We start from the raw sequence: 20,852 nt of genomic DNA, 5'->3' as shown, positions 1-20,852 counted from the left end.
TATAATGGAGAATGAATAAGACTCAAACGTTAGTTATAGTATCAGTGGTGTGATATAATACCTTCAAAGGATGCAGATTTAAGAAGCTGTTGAAAAAAAATTCTTATTTTCAAAAACAAGACAAATCGTGTGTCTGCGCTTCAGGTTCCAATAGAGTGTGAGAGAGCAAGACGTTCAGATGATTCTTGCAGGAAAGCTGATAAAGGGGTACAGCAAACTGCTTTATTCAATCCTTTTGAGCTCTGTCTGTCCAGGATATCTCAAGAGTTGAAGTAATCATCTATATTCTAGGGAATACACATGAGGGCTGTTGATTATGTAATGCTAGCTGTGCTAGCCCTGCTAATAGCTAATATAAGATGCTAACTGCAGTTTAAACAGAAAGACAACTTCATAAATATTTTACTTTGGTTTGAAAAAAATACATTTTCTGTTTTACAAGTATCATTTCTCATTCTCACAGCGTTTTGTCGCCTCTTCTTATGTAAACAAGTAACAACCTCTCACTACAAGAAGGCTTAGATGCTAATAATTACAGCTCTTAAAGAGAAATTTAACTAAGCTAAAATTGGTATGAGCAGGTCAAAGTATAACATAAAATGGAGTTTGTCAATCTTAGTGCTTATACTTACAAAAAAAAATAAATTCCTGAAAAATAAACAACAAACAGAAGTAGAGAACAATGAAAGGAAACCATTATTATCACTAATTGTCATTACAAGCAGCCATATGCTTGCTCTTCAGACCCATAAGTTGCTCAAACACCACCACTTGTTCGGGGTCGTCATAACAGTTACACTCGAAGGGTTTTCTATTCAATTAACAAGAGCTTCCATTATTCCAACAGGCCCTGTGGTCGAAGGATCCCGTGCCCTGCGCTGACAGCCGACTGCCTCAGAGGGGGCTGCGTTCACAGCCATGGCAGCAAATCCTGGAATGTGTCCATGTGACGGGCTCCGGACCGTTTAGTCTCACTTTTTTAACGCCACCACCAACCTCGCAGTGCACACATGCCTCGGTTTAAAGCTCTGTGAAGCCAAGCAGCTTGTTAATCATTCAGAGGCACAATCCAATAGCAACAAAAACTTTCTCTTCGAGGGGGTGGGGGGCGCCAACAGCTTCTCTAGTGCCAGAGTACGGTTTGTTGTTGCTCTTTTATTTCCACCGTGCCAGCCCTCTCTCACATTCTTTTCATCCAGCAGTTCCATGGCCTTTACCTTCACCTTCTTGTACTGCAGCCTTCAGCTGAGCGCTGCAGCCCCCATCCCAGTCCCACCGGCAGAGTCACTACAATGGGCCAGTGTGTGAATGGGAGAAACGCTGATGTCACATTGAAAGCATTCAGATTCACCCCTTCATGAAATTAGAACAATATTTGTTTAGTTACAGTCATGCAGCAGCTTTGTGTCGGTGCCACCATGCTGGGAGGAGAATTCGCAAAATGAGGGGGGGGGGGAGAAAAATGGCTCCCTAATTAGATGAGAAGAAAGAGTACGGCGAGAAGTTGGGTGGAAATTTTATGTAAGGTGACATTTTAGATTTGTTAGCATTTTAGAGGGTATATGTCAAATTGTATTGACTGCATGAAATGGCAAGTATGTTTCACCTATTAAGGTATTCCAAGGATTTGAACAATAAAAAAAATTGTATCCTACCATTTGTATGGTTTAAACACAATTTTCACCCAAAGAAAGTGTTGGAATGAATGGAATTTTTCCTAATCATAAGGAAAAAAGTCCACCTTCTACACACTGCTGCTCAGCTGCCCTATAGCACATTCTGTCTGTTTCACAAAATATTTCCAGTTGCAATAAACATCTACAGTCATGGCTCTTACAAAGGGAACACCGCTTCAAAAATACACTTGACAAGCTAAGAGAAGCATGTTAGCTTAAAAAAAAAATTTACTGTAGGTTTTGCTGGATCAAACAGTTCAACTAATCAACTAATAACATGAAAACTACTAAACCTTAGCTGTTCTTTATTTCGGTTGCTGATTTCCTGAAATTATCATAAACAATTTGCCTGCCATGATGTGCAACTGCTTTAAGAATTTTTGCATCAGTATTTCTCACATGAAAAAGGTGTGAGATCAAAACAAACCAAGAATATGTCAAATTATTTGTTAACATCTCGGCAACTGGGACAAGCTGCACTTTTTCTTAATGCTTTTGTATCTTTTTCTGCTTGAAACTGGAGCCCTGAAGCCCCACGAGCTTAAAAACAGAGGAGCAGGTTTTGACAAGATCTAAAGAAATAAAAAGCAGACAAGCAGTCCTGCAACGATGAATGAGTTCAACACAATGTAACCTTTTCACTAAGAAGATAAGACACCCGTTCACTGAGAAACTATTTTTGTTTTCCAGAAGCAAGGCTGATCTCACTGGTTAAATTGTACACCAGTTGAGAAGGAACAGCATGAACCTGTAGATATGTTCAGACTTCCCTACTTTTAACATTAAATCTAACCAAAAGACACTGAAACACTGAAGACACTGAACCTTGATTTCCACATGAAATGCATACTTTACTTTCATCTGAGAGAGAAAGACTGTCAAGCAACAGTCCAGTCTTTTTACTCCCCAGCAGGGTAAGACACATCTGCTATTGTCTCTGACTCCAGAGTGGCTTAACGCAACAAATGTAACAGTTGTATCCCAAAGTTCTCTTGAAGCCCCGACTCCATAGCTACACCTCCTTTTTTTTTTAACTGCACTTTTTTCTTCCAGTGCATTTTCCATTCGAATGTTTGGATACAGGACTCTTAACAGGCAGCTTCTTCTGCCATGACCTTTTGGGAATCTCCGTCATAGTTCATGTTAAACCAGTGGTTTTCTTCACAAATGTCATTTCTGTGTTAAAGCACACGATCTTGTGCAATGACTTTTGCGGCTGTCATTAATTATAAGCCTAAATCGTCAAAAATAAAAAATAAAAGTAAATGCATGAAATATATCATAATGAATATAAATTACTTTGACTTTTTGAGCAGAATTACTGAAACAAATGAGCTTTCCAGAATAGTATCACTAATATATTGGAGCATAAAAGCGTCTAGTGTTAGAATATCCTCGGTACAACAGTTCTCAGGTAGCTTTTACTTACCTCTATCCATCTTTGCGCCTCCAAGTATGCTTCCTCGCTGCTGACGGAGGACTGCTCACGCCACTCCATCATTTAGGCGTATCACTCCAGGTTATGAGATGCAAGCACAACTATCGCCTTTAAAAGTCTTCCCGTGGACAGCCAGAAACACAGGTGACCTCGTGATCACACCTCTTGTTGAGCACAAAAATGTTTCCTATTGTTCTTTTGCAGCAGGGTGGATGCAAGGTGTAACAAGAGGTTAGTACATTCCGTCTGCATCACCCTGCCGCTGCAGCAGCTTTACCTGTCCTTTCATCCGACACACCTGTGGTTCGGTTCTTTTCTTCAAAGCTCCGATCAAAAGAGTCCTCGGAGTCTTCCTGAGCTCGACTTCGTCAGCTCACAGAGTTTAGGGCATTTAGAGCAGCAGACCTGCAGCAGGGAGGGGGCAGCTGAGAGGCAAGGTCCGGGGTGTATCCACCCGTGCCCCTGCGGCTTCCAGGTAAACACGAAAGCCCGATTTTGCCCCAAGAAAGACCATAAGGGAAGAGGGGGTGGACGAGTTCAACACAAAAAGCGCAAAAGATCAGACGTGCGGAAGTTTCCTCTTCCTCAAGTGAGGAGGAAGAAGAATAGACTTCTCGGGCAAAAATCGTTGAAAAGAAAGTTGGGCGAGCTGTAGACTGATGGACCTCGAAGAAAATACAAAAAAAATAAATAAATAAATAAATAAATAGTTTGAACACCTGGGAAAACTGACAGCGATCGGATCTCTCCATCGAGATCCAAGCAAAGTGCGCCGTTACAGCGCCACTCAGTGGAGGAAAGGGAGTATTACACGATCTGAAAACTATCACATCGCTTTCAAATAACCTACAGGTCTGTCATTTTCACCATGTAGGTACTCTTCAACTGACGCAGAATAAAAATAATGTTATTTTTGCTTGAAGTAAGTATTTCATACAATAGAAAAGAACAATGTGGTAGCAAAACTTTAGTTCCCAATTAAACAGGTCAGACTTTCCCTGTTCTTGACAGGATTTGCACACAATTTTGGCTCACTCCTCCATACAGATCTTCCAGGATTCGGGGCTGTTGCTGGGAAACACAGAGTTTCAGCTCAATCCAACAAAGTTTTAGTAGGTCCAGGTCTGGAGACTGGGTAAGCAACGCACTCGCCCTGTTCCCTTTGCAGAAAACAACCACCTCAAAGCATGATGGAACCATTCCCATGCTTCACGGTTGGAATGGTGTTCTTGGGGTTATACCAATTCTCCTTCCTCCAAACATTGCAAAATAAAACTACTAAAAACAGGTTTTATTTTGGCCTCATCTGACTATATGACAGTACATCCTCCTCCTCTACAGACACTGCTGTATTCACAGAACATAATCTTATAACCTTGTAAGCTAATTCATACCAAAGTGAGTCAATTAAAGACTTCTCATACTTTTGTCACAGTTCTGTCACATCCTGGAGGTGTAGTCAATGTTCCTTTATCTTTAACATCTATTAACATCTCTACAATCGTCAACATTTGGAGCCTTTGTTGTCCGTTTGTGTCATTTTGTAAATGCAACAGTTTTTCCTTAAGCCTTTCAGATAATTCTCATGACTAAGCCATATTTCTAAAACAGGCATCTTGATCGGCAGCATCAGGTATGTCTGAGACTACACCCTGATTTGTAAATGTAAGCTCCTTAGAATAAATCTATTCAGAGGGTTGAATCATTTTAATGATATATTGTAATAGCAAAAGCTAAAAATTAAAACCTATTTAAAACAGCTCTTGCAGGTTTTTTTTGTTGTTTTTTACAACCACATCATAATTTTTGGAGTTTTTATATTAAACCTAATCTAATGTGGGAGCTAATTTTAGTAGAAAATATATGTAAACTTGAAGATGAACACTAAGGACCCCAAAAAAGTGCTTATTAAATTTGCCCTTTATTTGACAAACTCATAATTACAAAAATGTAGGCACCTTTCACTCACATGTTCAGACTAGATGTTTGTTATCCTCCGACAGTCATCTTTGTTAAAGCAGTTCATAACGCATTAATTCATGAAACATCTTTTAAGTGTTTTGAGAGAATGAAATTAAAGCATCTTAAAATGCGTCTCCACAGCTCCTCTCCATGATGTGATCGAAGTAATTGTCAAAAACAAACCCAAACACGATAAAATTAAACAGTGAATAAGTGCAGTTAAATGTTCACCCAAAGAGCTTCAAACATACATATGAAGCAAATCCTTAATCCAAGGCAGCGATGCAGATTTCCAATTTCTGGTATTCTTTTAGTTTGAGATTTGCTTGCTATAACATTGTGAGAGAAAAAAACAACATCTGTGTTTTATAATATATTCAGCACTTCAGAATGTTTGGCAGTAATGTTTTCTTTGCTTTCTGGGGTCAAAAAAACAAAACAAAAAAAAAACAAAAGGAAAAAGAGCTTCCTCAGAACGAGTCTTTGGACAGAGCGATGATGGTGAAACGGACCTCTTGAGGGTCGCGAGCCATGAAAACCTTACAAACTTCTACGGCGTCCTGGAACACACAAGTCAAATCATTTACTGCCAACAGATTTAAGGGAAACTCTCGCTGTCCAGCATCACAAAAAAATAAACTAAAAGTGAACTTTGTATGTAATAATCTTAATTGTGTTTAGCAATATCTTACCTCAAGGAGCGTATCTTCTGTAGTTTTTCCATGGACAACAGGGAAAGGCTTCCGTCCATCTATGAAATTAGATGAAATTAATAGTTGCTTAAAACCTTTTAATTATCACCATGGCTGCATATATATTATATATATATATATATATATATATAACCGCATTTCGGGAAGTGGACATTTTCTTATTTCTTCAGTTGTTTCAATAAACACCAGTCTTACTTGAATACTGTGTCTTTGCTATAGAGGTGAACCAATTGCAGTTTTCTAGGTGATCGTCAATCTTAACAATCCTGATCTGCCAATTACGATTTTGGCTGATGTAGATTTTTTTTGTCTACTAAGTATAGCAACAAAGTTGCTGAGTTGTAAACTCAGCAACTGTATTGTTGCTGAGCTGTATTGTTAACTGTGTACCTGCAGACGTGACATGGTGGCCAGGTCTGTCAGCCAGCCCACTCTCACAGCATAACAGAAAGGAATAGTGGCTGATTATCAGATCCTTTTCAGAGGCAAAGAAGATTGTTTTGGGAGATCAGCCAATGTCTCAAAACGAAGGAAAATCAGAGCCAATTTATCGGTGCACCCCTACTTTCTCGTTTCGATCGGCTGTTTGTGAAGCTTCATATTTGTTCCCTACGAAACCAGGAGGTTAAGGATTATTGCATAAAAGCTCTTAGGAACTCTAGTCTACTTAAAAGTTAAGAACTGAAGCATCACTTTTACTGTATCAAACTTTGGCTCCATGATTTGGGGGATTTCCCCAGCCCCCAACTAAACAAATGAACTCAAATTAACAGTCAGACCTTCATAACTTTTTCACCGAGAGACTTTGTAAGCTTGAATAAAAACATGACTTTATTGTACGTTTGTTAATACAAAAGTGCTGGTACCTGTACAGGGCGCTGTAATGTGACAAACCGCAACGAAGATTTGCGACATGCTGCTGTGAACTCACCTAGTTCGTATAACTGTCCTCCGACGTTCACAAAAGCTATAAAATGCAGATTGACTTTTTCATCTAAACTCGGGGCCTACGTCAGACGAGAAATTAATTCATTGAGGTTAATTTGTGTACATGTCAAATTCAGTGCAAATGAATCTTACAAATGAACTTATAGTTATTCCAAACCTCAGTTTGTCCCTCCTGTGCGCTAGATTCATGTGTGACACGTATGCTCTGGGAGAAACAATTGAACAAAAGAACTACATCAGTCATTTGACTTTTCTCCTTTACAGTTCCTTCGGGTTCGTTTCTAAAATTAATGTCCATCCATGCTCCCTTCAGCTTCGTCCTACCTCGTCTTTTTCCAGAAACGTGGCCCTTTCCTCTGGGGTCATTTTTGCCGTTTGTTCAAGGAACTTCTTAAGGGGAGAGTCGGCCTCTGCGAAGAAGGAGCGAAATATAAAAGGTACAGGACTTCTCGCTTTTAAATACAAGATTAGATTTAAACTACACTACTTATTGCTAAAGTAAGGGTTACTAAACATTTGTGAAAAAATCCCAGATTATTTTCAGATGCAACTTTGCGAAGTTCTGAATCTTGAAGTTAAATTAATAAAAGCAAGAGAGAAAAATACTAAAGACAATGACCAAAAAAATAAATAAAAAACAGAAACACTAAGAAAGGAAAGGAGGAAAGAGAAGGAGGAAAGGGTTGATGGAAGGAAGGTTGGAAAAGAAGAATAGGAAGGAAGGACAGGAATTGAACAAACAGTGGGCACAAAAAAGGAGGACAAATGATCCAGGTATGCATCTTTGTATGAAGAATGGAAGCACATAAGTACACAAGGAAGAAAGAGAGGACACATGGAGCCAAGAATAAAATAAAGCAGATAATATGACATTTCTTTAATAATTTTCTCTTATTGTTTGATTCTATCAAGGCAATGTGAAGACTATGGGAAATTGTTTTTTAATGTTCAGTTTTTGCATTGAATCAGCTCTCAGTCTAACTGTTTGGATTTCTAATTATCGTACAATGAAAAATTTTTTTTTTAAAGGAACATTTTTATATTCACACAAATTGTGTTAAATATTGAAACGATTACTATTATCACAAATTTTTACAAAATGTTTATTGTTGTGCAAATCTTATTTTTAAACCACAAACGTTTCTTTCACCTTTGTGGTGAAAGAAACCTTTCATCTAACATGAAGTGTTAGATGAACACTTCATGTTCATCTAAACTCTCAGCTAAATGCACTAAGGATGTTGTGATGCAACAAAATGTGAACAGATCCACATGCTTTTTGGTCAGTTTTACTTTTCACTCCAATGTGATTCACATGAAGTTAAAACTCACCAAACTGCAGGTGAGCCTGGTTGTTAGCCACTGCGTGAATTAATCCGATCGTTCCACAGGCGTTCCCAATAGTTTGCTTGATAAAATATACGTCAGGGGAGACTCCGTGCCCCTGGCCTTTGAGTCTCTCCTCCTCTTCTTGCTTAAACGCCTCATACTGGAAGCAAGAGAAAATCAGCAGAAAGACAAGAAACATGTAAACGATCATCAATATTTCTGGTCAACATTCATCAATGGCACATAAACTATAGACACCTAAAAATCAAGAGCGTCTATGTGTTTTATAACTGGATAAATATGCCAAACCTTCTCTGTTACAGGGAAGAGGAGCAGCACTGCACACACTGGTCTTGGCACCAAGCTCAGAAGCTCTGGATCCAACCCGTAAACGTCCCCAAACTGCCAAGACGGCTTCATGCCCAAACAGCTGACAAACTAGATGCAAACAGAGTAAATTAGCATGCACAATAAGATACACGGACATAATCTGGTTGAAAATACAAAACCCACTCACCCACCCTCCAAAAATATATATTTATGGGCTTGTAGACATATATTTAGGTTGTGGAACCAGACATGCTTTTGACAATTAATTTATTTAAACATGTTTTCCTAAGTTTGGACATCATTTAGCCACTGCAGTATGTTTTTAACCGCATTAACAGCGATTTTATTTTATTTTTTTATTGTTTTATGACAATACTGTAAATGTAGCATAGTGTTCAAATATGCAAGGCGTGGGCCTTGCACATTTGAACACTATTTGCAACTCTTTATTTTCAGCACTATCGTTAAATAGAACCAAAAAGAGCTTACCTTGGTCATGACCTGAAAACATAATAAAATAGAGAAAGAGAAATTGGTAAATACATATGATTTATTAGCAGAGCCCCTACACCGGGCTCAGCTTTTGTTCTTATTGCTAGCCAGCACAGTAGCTAGTGCTCACATGCTTCAGAATGAATGGCTTGAATAAAACCTTGCAGCTGTGAAAATAGCCGATGGGGTACATACTTCTGGATTGGACTCCAGAGGCAGCCAGCGTGGAGAGTCCATTTTAGGTGTAGTTTGATGATATGTTGCTGCTAACTGCGAGCTGAGTCTGATTTAGAAAGGTCTGTTTGACAGCTGCGATTCGCTTCCGTGTCTAATCAGTGCACATTGACCTGGAGGCGAATCACGGGGGTGGTTCGCTTGTTTTAGCTCACAACAAACACATCTTTAAGAAGATTCAGAATTTTTCACGAGCAAGTTTCACATTTTATGCTGTTTATATTAATATTATATTAATATTGTTGACATTTAAGGGCTACTATTCTAGTAAATTTAAAATATTTCCTTTTAACACCCCCTTTCTGAACCTTACGGTGGATCATTCCAGAATTTGGGCGTTGCTCGTTTGTAGAGATGCCTCGGTTTTATGCCTTATTTTTCATAAATTATTCAAGTTAATTAGTCACAATTGTTTCTAACATTTTACCTGAAAAAAATGATAGAATATTGGATGTCTTTTCATATGTAGCTCATACCCATTCGCTGCCAGACGGGGGCAGCGAATGGGTACTTTTTTTTCAAGTGTCGTGTAGAAGCTTTGAGTAGTAGAGGCAGCATCATACGTCAACGCTGCCGCCATATTGAAAGTGGCAACTTTAAAGCTTTACCAGTACCCAAATCATAATGTAAAAACTTCACACTGGTTTCTGACCACTCTTTCTTTTGACTATACATTGATTTCCAAATATAACAGACACTTTAATTTGAAGGAAAAAAAAATATGGACCACTGCTACAGTCTAGGATTTTTCTAATTAGGCAAGGTATGATGCTTTTAATATTATATCTGATCAGGAGTGACTTACAGAAAGATGAGAAAGTTGCAGGAAACATACAAGTTATGTCAATGCATGCTGGCTCTTAAAGTGCTGACCAGTGGTGGGAAGTAACGAAGTACATGTACTTTGTTACTGTACTTAAGTACAGTTTTCGTGTATCTGTACTTTACTTAAGTAGATTTAATAATGGATACTTTATACTTTTACTCCACTACATTCTACAGTAAGTATCTGTACTTTTTACTTCACTACATTTCTACAAAAGTGTCGCGTTACTCGTTACATCCAAGTTGCATTGAGCTTTTTTTTCCCGTTAAAATGTGAAGTTCAGTGTCTAAAGGTGGCGCCGTAAAATCCAAGCAATAACGTGACTTACGTGTTTGTTGTCACCCATCGCCTCCAACTTTACTCGCACGTGAAGCTCCCGACATGTGCAGTGGTTTCCTCTGAGCGGGAGAAGATGTCTGTCTAATCGTCAGTTATATAATAGCGCTGCATAAACCATAAGATATAGCGACATGTAAAATCAGCAGCGCTTCGCTTTCACAGAGGGTGGGGACTTCGTCCAACTTTTAGCGTCACTTGCATAGGCGTAGGAAGCGGGGGAGGACATGCCCCCCGCCCAATATTGAAGAGAGTCACATTCGTCCCCCCCAATAATTTCACCTCAGTTGCGAAGAATTTTAAAATCTTCCACTCGCATGCTTTTACAGCGCAGAGTGCTTAAATAAGCTAAATTATTTTATTATGAGAGGAGCAGATCAGGCATAGGAGAGCCAGGTGGAGTTTCAGAGTGTGAAGATATAAAAATTATATTAATTAATTATATAAAAATTATATTAATTACATGAGACAATAAGAAAAGTGCTTGAGGAGAGGTTTAAAAATAAATTAGTGAAAATTTTTGCTACAAAGTAAATAGAGTTGAGATGTATAATAATGTATACATCTGAAAATGAAGTTGTTGCATTCTGTATGATAAAAACATACTTTTTATATTTAGTTCACATTCTGATCCTGTAAATTACTGTAGTGTCTGTTGTAAATCCATGAATCCATGCAGGAACACCAGGTTGCAGAGAGTCAGAGGGAGGCAGAGACAGAAACACATATCTGTAGATATTTTTAATTAAATGTTTGCAGGTAAAAATGACAGGAGAATAAAAACATTTAGGCTTTTTGCCTCAGTGTTTTTTTGGCTCATGTTTGCTGAGTTACTGAATGCAGGGCTGGAAAGTGAGACTGAGTTAACAGTGAGGAGCTAAGGTGTCAGATGGGAAAAGTATCATTTTTATTTATTTTGTAGATCAAACTGTTGCACTGATGTAGAGAGTTGTTCAATAAGAACAAAACTTGTTTTTTTAGATTTTATTTTTGTTGGTCAAACTGCTGTATTGAGTTTAAAACTGCAGAGTCCTATTTTATTATTTGTTTTTTACTTTGGTTTTAGAAAGAAGTAGAACCAGTTCAACTGCAAGTCAATTTATATCAATGCATTTTGACCAATAATCAAATGTCTTTTGACCAATAAGATATATCAGAATTTGGTAGCCTGTCTGTGCTACCAGAGTATTTAGCTTGCTAGTTGTGAGGCAAATGCTAAAGTGAGTGTTCATCCTGGAATCCTGATTATTGGATTGTAAATAGTAACGTGTTAGAATACTTGTTACTGAAACAAGGGTCAGATTAGAGTAACGCATTACTGATGTGATGATGGCATAATTGTTTGACATTTCTGCTCAAAATATTTACTGATCTGTCAGGTTTCCGATATGCGTCGCCCCCAATGACAGACTCGTTCCTACGCCCTTGCCTAGAACACTGTAAAAGGCAATACCTATTCTTACTTAAATTAGGTTTGTATGCTTTACTCAAGTCTCACTAAATTGTTTATTCAACTCAAGTAATGTGAGCAATGTACATGTTTGGCCTGAGAAAAGTACAAGACTACATTATTTTGAGTAAACTGGATTTGACAATTTTTGTCACTGGAGTGAAGGCTTCAGCTCAGCGGTGCACATGCGCAGTAAAGTGCGGGAAGCTTCCATTGGAAGAAACAGAGCTTCTTTAAAGGTGAGTTATTCATCTTCAGTATATTTTCATGTGCCATGTATGCCTTTACTGCCTTTACTACTCGCATATATGGTTACAGGTTAATTTTTCTTTGAAAAGATGACGCATAAAAGTCTTTGCAGGCTAATATGCTAATGTTAGCATTGGCTCATGGGTCCAACATTAACTAAAACTGCCACGCTTTTTACTTGAGAGCCTTTAATGTTTTTGTCCATTGTTGTGGAAAAAAACTTACCAAGCACTGTTCAGGTAAAATCACTCAATCAGGTTTATTTATGAATTATGCACAATACAGAGAGCTTGTAGGACAATCAATCATGAAGCAATTCTGGGTGGAAAGCTCTGCCAGGCAGAGACAACACATGAGTCTTTTACACACATTAAAGTTCATTTTAAATTGATTTCTCTTATGTCTAGAAGAATGAATTTCTAAACTCTTAAACATCCTTAGGAGTCAAACAACTAAGAATGATCATAATTAAGCTACCCAATTTCATGTGTTTTCTAGAAAACCCAACAAAACAAAAAAATTTACATTAGTGCAGTGAAGGTATAGATAAGTGTCCGTTCAAAACCCAACAAGAAAGCGCAGATTTTCCATTTGGAAAGTAGGTAAAGCGTAGAAGCAGGAACACTGATCGCCTGCTCAGGAGGGTTTGTTACCTCCTGTCATAAAAGTATAAATCTTCACTCTCTGCTTCAGTCACTCGACAGTGGACCAGCAATAGTTCTTTGAGTGGAGAGCCTTTCAGAAACATCTAAACCAGCTGTTGATCTGGACGTTGTCCTCTTTGGTGTCAAAAGTTGAAGTACTTGATACTTTGTAGAGTGAAGTTTTGCTGCTCACTCTATTGCTCTATTGTTTCAGATTTAAAGTCATGATCTAGATGGACATTACAGACAGGTCGTCCTTCACAGTGGTTGATGTGGATTCATGTTGTTCCTTCCTTCTCGCCCCTTTCCCCTACTCGGTCTCGGCGTTGCTGCAGCCAAATCCTCCTCCGTCTCTCTTCTCTGGCTTCCTGTCAGTCCAACTGGTTCTGGTGTTGGATCTTTGGGTTGTCCAGATCGTCCCTCAGGAAATGTCCATGTTGTCCACAGATGAAACAAGCGTCAACAGTTCAGAGTCGTCTTCTCTCACAGCTCTGAAGCATGTTTAGCTTTTCTTCCTCTACGCTGATACTGGACAGCAGATCAGTGGAGGTTGTTAAAGCTCAGTCTCACACAGTTTTCAGTCCAAATGCCTAACAGGAGACTGACAGTTGTCCCCTGGAGGTGATGGAGGTCTTTTCTGTCTTCTTGATCCTCCAGATCTTCTCGATCATTTTCATCGGCTGGTTTTGTAGGAGGGACATCATCTGGTCCATGGGAGGACAGATGGGAGGAGTTGAGGTCAGAGGTCAGATGCACCGCGCGAGGCTCAGACAGAGAGAAAGAGAAAAAGCAAATAGAAATCAATTAGGGTTTGTTTTGTCATTTTCCTTGTTGTTTTCTATACATATATATTTATGAATCTTATTTTAACCTTTTAGGTGATCATATAGTTTTAGTCATTTATTATCCATCCAGTATTATGGCTCCTGTTTGTGGAACAGTTTATTTCCAATAAAGGTCTTTAGGATTCCAAAAAGGTTTGGTTCCCTCAATTTAGAAAACTCAAGGAATCACCTGCCTTATTTACCTTCCCTATGACTCGTATTTAATCAGAATGCTAGATTTGGGGTGGAGCCCTCCATGCATGGTCAGTAGTTTCCGAGTGTCTTAACATCGGTGGTCTTCATCTCCTCCTTTGGCCAGCTGATTATTCCTGCAGGGTCTCTGATTACTCTGGTGAGTAGCTGTTTATCGCACGGATCTTGTTCTTGCCATTAAGCTGGCTTCTCAGGACTTGCCTTATTCGTTGGAGGTACGAGGGGGTACCCAAAAGTTTCCAGAATGACGCTGCTGCACGCGCAGTTGTTGTAGTACCCGATTCTGCCTCTAGGTATTTGTTCAACCACGCCTTCTCAATCAGTGTGCCAAGCAGCGTTGATGTGGAAGGTTTCATCTACCCGCAGTGAATTTTCTTGTAAGAGCTGTTTTGTCCAGCCGTCGTTTTTCTTCAAGGAGAAGTTCTATGAGCAGCGCGCGGCTGAAGCTTTGCTTCCTGCTCGGGAAAAAAGGATCGAAAACCGTTCAAATGTTGAAGACCGCTTACAAGGATGACGCTAGGTGTCAAGTTTACTCGTGCTTCACCCGCTTTAAAAATGGTGAAATGTCAATTGATGATCAACCGCTTTTTTCCGGCTTCACAGCGCAAAAAAAGCGCAGCTGTGAAGTTTTGCTTCCTGCTCCGGAAAAAAGCGGTTGATCATCCATTGACAATTCACCATTTTTAAAGCGGGTGAACCATGAGTAAACTTGAGCTTGACACATAGCGTCATCCTTGTAAGCGGTCTTTAACATTTGAACGGTTTCCGATGCTTTTTTCCTGAGCAGGAAGCAAAGCTTCAGCCACGCGAACTTCTCCATGAAGAAAAACGACGGCTGGACAAAACAGCTCTTACAAGAAAATTCACTGCGGGTAGATGAAACCTTCCACATCAACGCCGCTTGGCACACTGATTGAGAAGGCGTGGTTGAACAAATGCCTAGAACAGTGTTTCTCAACCTTTTTTGGGCCAGCGCCCCCCTAGCCTTTATCCAGGTCCCTCACCGTCCCCCACCAAAGAATTTGCAGGCTACTTTGCACTGAGTATTATTTTATCATTAATATTACTATCACTATTGTAGATGTTTTGATTTTTATGCTTGTTTCTGTATTTATCATCAAAAATAATTTCCCAGAGAACAAAAAAAGTCATGGGAATAGAAATTATTTTCACAGGCGTCTACGAAAAATGCAATGAACATTCAAGTTAAAATTTGTAGGCCTAACAGCAGCCAATCAGAGTGGGAAAAAAAAATCTTATTTTGTGCCGTTTTCTAGTTGTTAAATCTTGCACAAAATGACCAGATAAAAGATGTACGGCAATGCCAGTTTAAACTTTGAACTATTTGCAAAACGACTGAGCTCTGCAACATTAAAACATGGATAGAACTGTAACTACATCAGTGTTTGTCAGTTTCTGGTGGTGCAGTTCTGTGCTGCCTTCAGGAGAATGGGATATCAGAGTATCATCCATAAAACTTCACCCACATGGCATTTATTGTTCAAACCAGAGCTTTCAGTGGAGAAACAAAAGTTCCAGGTCCTTTTAATGCCATACAAATATGAGACAGAAACATGGATTATATATTTATATAGACCTGACTATTGATTTATAGATTAATAGTTTTACTGGACGGAAATTACAAAGAACAAATCTGGTTCTTAATCAAATCCTAATGAGTCAAATTGAAAGTGTTATGGAGTCTCAACCTCATGACATTAACACTGACATGAAAATTAATATTGAAGAAATAAATATATCAAAGCTAATTAAAAACATAAATAAGTGATCAGTTCTTTACTGTTATGGTCTGTAAGATATATTTATTCTCAGTATTAGATGTGGTCTCAACAAACCCATGACATTTCAGCAATATTTTACCTTTATCTGGAAATAGTGTCTGTTTATTCTTGCCATACAGTCCTCTGTATTAATTATTGCTCGAAAGGTCTTGCCATACCAGTTTATTCCTCTGTATTTACTTTAGTTTCTTAGTTTATTCTTGCATTTTGTTCTTCATTCATTTCCATTTAGTTTCCTTTGATTAGTATTATCCTCTCTTGGTTTATTGCTATGTTCACTTTAGTTTCTTTCCTGTTGCTAGATTTATTTTATCATTTATTGACGCTGCTCACTGTCTGTAATTTTCACTCATCACCTGCGCCGTCTAATCGTCATGTGTTTCACATCATGTGTTGATTTTTTTCAATGTTCAGTGTCGGATTCTCTGTTTTTATGCCATAATTCACATCTAGTTCGTCGCTCCGTTTTATGTCCCGCTTCTCCTGTTTCAGAGTTTTGCGCAATGTGCGCGTCTTTTTTTTAAGCCCCCAAGGTGCTCGGCGGTCGGGAAGCGTATCGATGGGGAAAAGCGATGCAGAACATATAGGCTATACTGCATTCTGATTATTGAAATTTAAAAGTGCTGTGTTGTTCTATCACACCAGTTTCATACCGGACCACTTACAGCACCAGTGTTAACGCTATAAAATGAACGCCCTCTCGTGGTATCACCCATGGAGGGATTTCTTGATTTCTTTATTTAAATGGGTTCATTTTTCAGAGGGATACACAGCGAGGGTATCGTGAGTTTAGCTACCAGTAGAAGAAGAACGGAGCTGCGCCAAGAAGCTACAAACACTGAATAGAAGAAGAGCTGCCATCAATACAGCTGCAGCCAAGCATGATTTAATGTTACACAATACAGTTTTACCAAGTTGCTCAAAGTCTAAACTGGCATTGTTGTGCATTTAAGGTGTAAAGTTTACCTTCGACTAAACGCCCCCCAAAGGCATCCCAGCGCCCCCCTTTTGAAAAAATGTCTTCCAGCGCCCCCTGCCGTCCTCTGAACGCCCCCTGGGGGGCGGCACCGCCCACGTTGAGAACCGCTAACCTAGAGGCAGAATCGTGTACTACGAAAACTGCACGTGCAGCAGCGTCATTCTGGAAACTTTTGGGTACCCCCTCATATTTGGCTGTGGCTCCTTTCCTTGTGACCTCATTCAGGTTGCCATTTGCTTGTGGTATTCCCAGGTACTTGTAACTGTCCTCAATGTCTGCTATTGTTCCTTCTGGGAGTGAGACCCTTTCTGTGTGGATGAGGTTCCCTCCATCCGCCACAGTTCTCTAGTCCGAATGACATCCCAATGTCAGTGCTGTAGGTCCTGGTGGTGCGGATCAGTGAGTCGATGTCTCGCTCGCTCTTGGCGTACAGCTTGATGCCATCCATGTATAGGAGGAGACTTTTGGTGGCTGCATTCTTGAGTCAGTATCCGTGGCCAGTCTGGTTGAAGTTTGGAGCCATCCCGTTCTTCCAAACAGCGATGGTGCTCAGAGGGGCTTTCCTCCCTCATTGCTCCTTCCCACCTGCCTCACCCGGAGAGCCAGGCCGCCGCTGCTGGGACCTTTGTCTGTGGAGCACCGGCTCCTCCGTCCAAAGAGGCGCAGGCGATTCTTCTTTGTGCCTGTGTCCTTGAGCTACAGGCGCGCCACCTGCAGCTCTGTATGTTCTTTTTTTTTGCCACCATTCGGATCACAGAAACGTGGGTGGGCATCTGCCTGCGCCTGCTTACCAGCAGGTTTCTGGAGGTCCATATGGTGGCTAGGGTGAGCCACATCTCCATGAGGCCCTTTTTTATGTTTTCCGGTGGCTCACCCCGTGCAGCACTAGCTGCGTGTCGAGGACCTTCCTTACTGGCAAGTATGGGAATTGCAAGGAGTCGGCCTTTGCCCACAGGTCCACAGCAGCGCTACACTCCCACAGAAGGTGCCTAACCGACTCCGGGTCGGGGGCAGATGTCGCGGGAGTGCATGACGGCTCTGACCGGGAGGATCCCATGAGCCACCATCCTGGAGTCTGTTTGGAAGGACGGGATGGCTCGCATTGATGATTTGGCTGAGGGGATTCAGACCTATGCAGAACAGCAGTTGGGGCAGAGAGTTTCCTGGAAATAATTATGATTCTTTCCAGAGTTTTTGATTTCTGCCCCATTTGATTAACACTTGTGCAAGTGGTTTGCAGTTGCAGGTTTATTTATTTATTTATTTTTTAATATATATACTGCAAACTGCACAATTGGTTTGCAGTTGCAGTTTTTTATCCATCCATCCATTTTCTTACACCCTTGTCCCTTAGTGGGGTTGGGAAGGGGTGCTGGTGCCTATCTCCAGCTAACGTTCCGGGCGAGAGGCGGGATACACCCTTGACAGGTCGCCAGTCTGTCACAGGGCAGTTTTTTATTTATTCCATCCATCCATCCATTTTCTTTACACCCTTGTCCCTTAGTGGGGTTGGGAGGGTTGCTGGTGCCTATCTCCAGCTAACGTTCCTGGCGAGAGGCGGGGTACACCCTGGACAGGTCGCCAGTCTGTCTCAGGGCAGTTTGTTATTTATTTATTTTTTATTTTTTAAATATATACTGCAAACCACTTGCACAATTGGTTTGCAGTTGCAATTGCAGTTTTTTATATATATTTTTTTATTTATATATAATGCAAACTGCAAACCACTTGCACAAGTGTCCACTGCTGTTCTGCATCTGAACCCCCTCAGCCAAATCACCAACAAGACTGGCTACGGATACCGACTCAAGAATGGGGCCACCATTAATGTTACCCTAACCCTCCTCTACATGGATGACATTAAGCTGTACGCCAAGAGCGAGCGAGACATCGACTCACTAATACACACCACCAGGATCTACAGCACTGACATTGGGATGTTATTCGGACTAGAGAAGTGTGGTCGGATGGAGGGAAGGTCGTCCACACAGAAGGGGTCTCACTCCCAGAAGGAACAATAGCAGACATTGAGGACAGTTACAAGTACCTGGGAATACCACAAGCAAATGGCAACCTCGATGAGGTCACAAGGAAAGGAGTCACAGCCAAATACCTCCAACGAATAAGGCAAGTCCTGAGAAGCCAGCTCAATGGCAAGAACAAGATCAGTGCAGTAAACAGCTACGCCTTACCAGTAATCAGAGATCCTGCAGGAATAGCTAGTTGGCCAAAGGAGGAGATAAACACCAAGGATGTTAAGACTCTGAGGGGGCGTTTACACGACAACGATCCAACAAAAACGGCACTTTTGTTCCGTTTTTGTTGGATCGTTTACACGATAACGTTCTAATTACGATCTGTGTTTACACAGTAATGGTACGCCTAGTTGGTGCTAGGTTCTTTGAAACTTTGAAAGTGCGCATGTGTTTAAAAACAAAGTTGTACTTGAAGGCATGTGGATTTGCGTGAGAAAACATGCATTGTGTGCGTCTGATTAGGGCGCATGCAGTTGGAAAAAGTGGGATAACTTTGAGCTTTCACGGTGTCTGTAGCGGCCCCGGACTGGAAGCTGTTTATTGTTTTTACCTTGGAATGGCCAACAGTCTGTTATTCCTATATCAATTTGATAAAATAGGAGTTCCCGCACTTCCCATATCCGTGTCCTCTGTTACCTTTTTCAGTAGTTAAAACAGTTTAATCCGTTGCTAACAAGTCGTAACTTGTTTTTCCGAGCCGCCTTCAAACGCAACATGAAAGCTGAGACGCTCGCGCTGGGTTTACACCTGTGAGGCAGCGAAGGAGACCTGATGCTGCTGCTGCGCAGGTGTGTGTTAGAATCATGGCAGCAAACCAGCAAAACGTAAATAATTGCAGTTTTTTCCCCGAACTAACCGACTGAGTTGAGTAAAGCTGTTGGATGCAGGTGATCATAGCTAAAAGATGACTAGCTAATATCAATACAGCACGCTAAGCTGGTTAACAAGTAGCCTGTATGCTACTTATGTTGTTGTCTATGTTCAGCAACGTAGATTCATTTTGACCCCCAAAATAAGTCGATGCCCCCCCTGTTAAACTCGTCTGGAGCCGGGGCTGGTCCGTAGTTCTCTAGATAAGAGCGCTGAACAAGCAGCCGTGTATTTTGCCATCTGGGCGGTGCGGAGCGGTGAAGAGACGCTGAGGGAACCGAATCTGATGGGGAAACGGTAACACCAGCATTGTGAGTAGTTTCTTCTTCTTCTGTGGATTGTAGGAAGCAGCTATGTTTTGCGTCATACTATGCATGAGCTGGGGATTCTCTGGAAGAAAAGATCCGTTTTTTAGGTTTACACGACAACGGAAAACGTTATGTATCAGAAACATCGCACTCTGGAACCCGTTTTTAATCTGTGCCGTTGTTAGAGAAAACATTCGGTGGTTTCGTGTAAATGCACACTACAAACGCAACAAAACTCTTCCGTTTCCCCCCGAAATCGTTGTCGTGTAAACGGGGCCTCAACTACTAACCATGCATGGAGGGCTCCACCCCAAATCCAGCATTCTGACTAAACGAGGAACAAGGAAGGTAAATAAGGCAGGTGATTCCTTGAGTTTTCTAAATTGAGGGAACCAAACCTTTTTGGAATCCTTTACTGTGGCGATTTAAAATAAAACCTATTGGGTGTATGTACAGTAAAAAGAGGAGTGGGCCCAAAACTGAACCTTGGGGAACCCAAGCTGAGCAACAAGGTCCCAGAATACTGAAATATTAAAACTGTACAATTCATGTTTAAGGTCAGAAATCAGCAACTTCCACCCAATATACAGAAAATGTTTTGTGACAGAGAGGGAAGTTATAATTTAAGAGGTGATGGACATTTTAAAAAACAATGTATTAGAACAACCATGCAGAGTTTTTGTTTATCGGTGCGTGGAGTAGATGTATAGAATGGATTGAATGATGAGTTCAAAAAAGTAGAAATATAAACCAGCTTAAAAAACTGATTAAAAAGGAGCTTATTGCAAAATGTTCTATAAGATGACTGTTTTAAAGTCTGTAAATACTATTGATAATATAAATACTTCTTAAATAATGAGACATCTTTAAATGTCATGTAAAATGGAAACAAGTTGTCTCGTTTTGATGTTTTGACAGTTAATTGATTATAAATTGATAAGTATGAAAGGGGCAGGACATCATAAGATATTACATCTTCTGCTCCTTTTCAAACAGAAAATATAAAATTTGCATGTCACTTGGGCATAATTTGTTTTACCTCTTATTTCTCTAGTCTGTTTCATTCTATTTTATTTTATTTTATTTTTTTCTGTCTTGATTGTCTTTTCTGTCTGTTATAAATAAAAATAAATACATAAATAAATAATTAGCTGGCCAAAGGAGGAGATGAACACCACGGATGTTAAGACTCA

At 40.2% G+C, this 20,852-nt stretch overlaps 2 protein-coding genes and 1 long non-coding RNA gene across 13 annotated transcripts in view; all 3 read right to left on the bottom strand.

The window, feature by feature from the left end:
- The window catches only part of lmo7a (LIM domain 7a), a 59,569-nt gene extending 55,849 nt beyond the window's left edge, over window positions 1-3,720 (bottom strand). For 4 of the 11 annotated variants that reach the window (XM_017302097.2, XM_081601335.1, XM_017302070.2 and 1 more), the window contains exon 1: window positions 3,106-3,720. In XM_017302097.2, the coding sequence (XP_017157586.2) occupies window positions 3,106-3,177 (72 nt within the window). In that variant the 5' untranslated portion in view covers window positions 3,178-3,720. The remainder of the gene's footprint in view (window positions 1-3,105) is intronic. The other 7 variants (XM_017302068.2, XM_017302076.2, XM_017302078.2 and 4 more) reach the window with 4 other exon arrangements.
- A 1,296-nt stretch (window positions 3,721-5,016) lies between these two features.
- uchl3 (ubiquitin carboxyl-terminal esterase L3 (ubiquitin thiolesterase)) lies at window positions 5,017-9,229 on the bottom strand. The gene is made up of 9 exons (XM_008433642.3): window positions 9,084-9,229; window positions 8,886-8,897; window positions 8,376-8,504; window positions 8,070-8,226; window positions 7,062-7,147; window positions 6,895-6,942; window positions 6,721-6,796; window positions 5,769-5,827; window positions 5,017-5,636 (listed from the first exon to the last, which is right to left on the bottom strand). Exons 1-9 carry the CDS (start codon window positions 9,123-9,125, stop codon window positions 5,547-5,549), a joined length of 699 nt encoding a protein of 232 aa, XP_008431864.1. The 5' UTR covers window positions 9,126-9,229; the 3' UTR covers window positions 5,017-5,546.
- A 2,994-nt stretch (window positions 9,230-12,223) lies between these two features.
- On the bottom strand, window positions 12,224-19,264 carry LOC145549316 (uncharacterized). Its single transcript, XR_014085230.1, has 2 exons — window positions 13,234-19,264; window positions 12,224-13,155 (listed from the first exon to the last, which is right to left on the bottom strand). It is a non-coding gene; the product is annotated as an uncharacterized LOC145549316 (long non-coding RNA).
- Between the last annotated feature and the right edge of the window lie 1,588 nt (window positions 19,265-20,852).

This window comes from Poecilia reticulata, chromosome 2 (genome assembly GCF_904066995.2).
Source record: "Poecilia reticulata chromosome 2, P_reticulata-male-v2, whole genome shotgun sequence".
NCBI lineage: Eukaryota > Metazoa > Chordata > Actinopteri > Cyprinodontiformes > Poeciliidae > Poecilia > Poecilia reticulata.
Note: the sequence above shows the minus strand (reverse complement) of the source record. Positions and strands in the feature narration are given on the sequence as shown.

What these genes read in the sequence shown, in the direction of transcription:
- uchl3 (XM_008433642.3), bottom strand. Translation starts at nt 9,125, where the DNA reads ATGGACTCTCCACGCTGGCTGCCTCTGGAGTCCAATCCAGAA. An exon ending in CCAGGCTCACCTGCAGTTTG is followed by an intron (nt 7,148 to 8,069) that starts GTGAGTTTTAAC and finishes CCTTCTTCGCAG; the next exon opens with AGGCCGACTCTCCCCTTAAG. An exon ending in CACAGGAGGGACAAACTGAG is followed by an intron (nt 6,797 to 6,894) that starts GTTTGGAATAAC and finishes CGTCTGACGTAG; the next exon opens with GCCCCGAGTTTAGATGAAAA.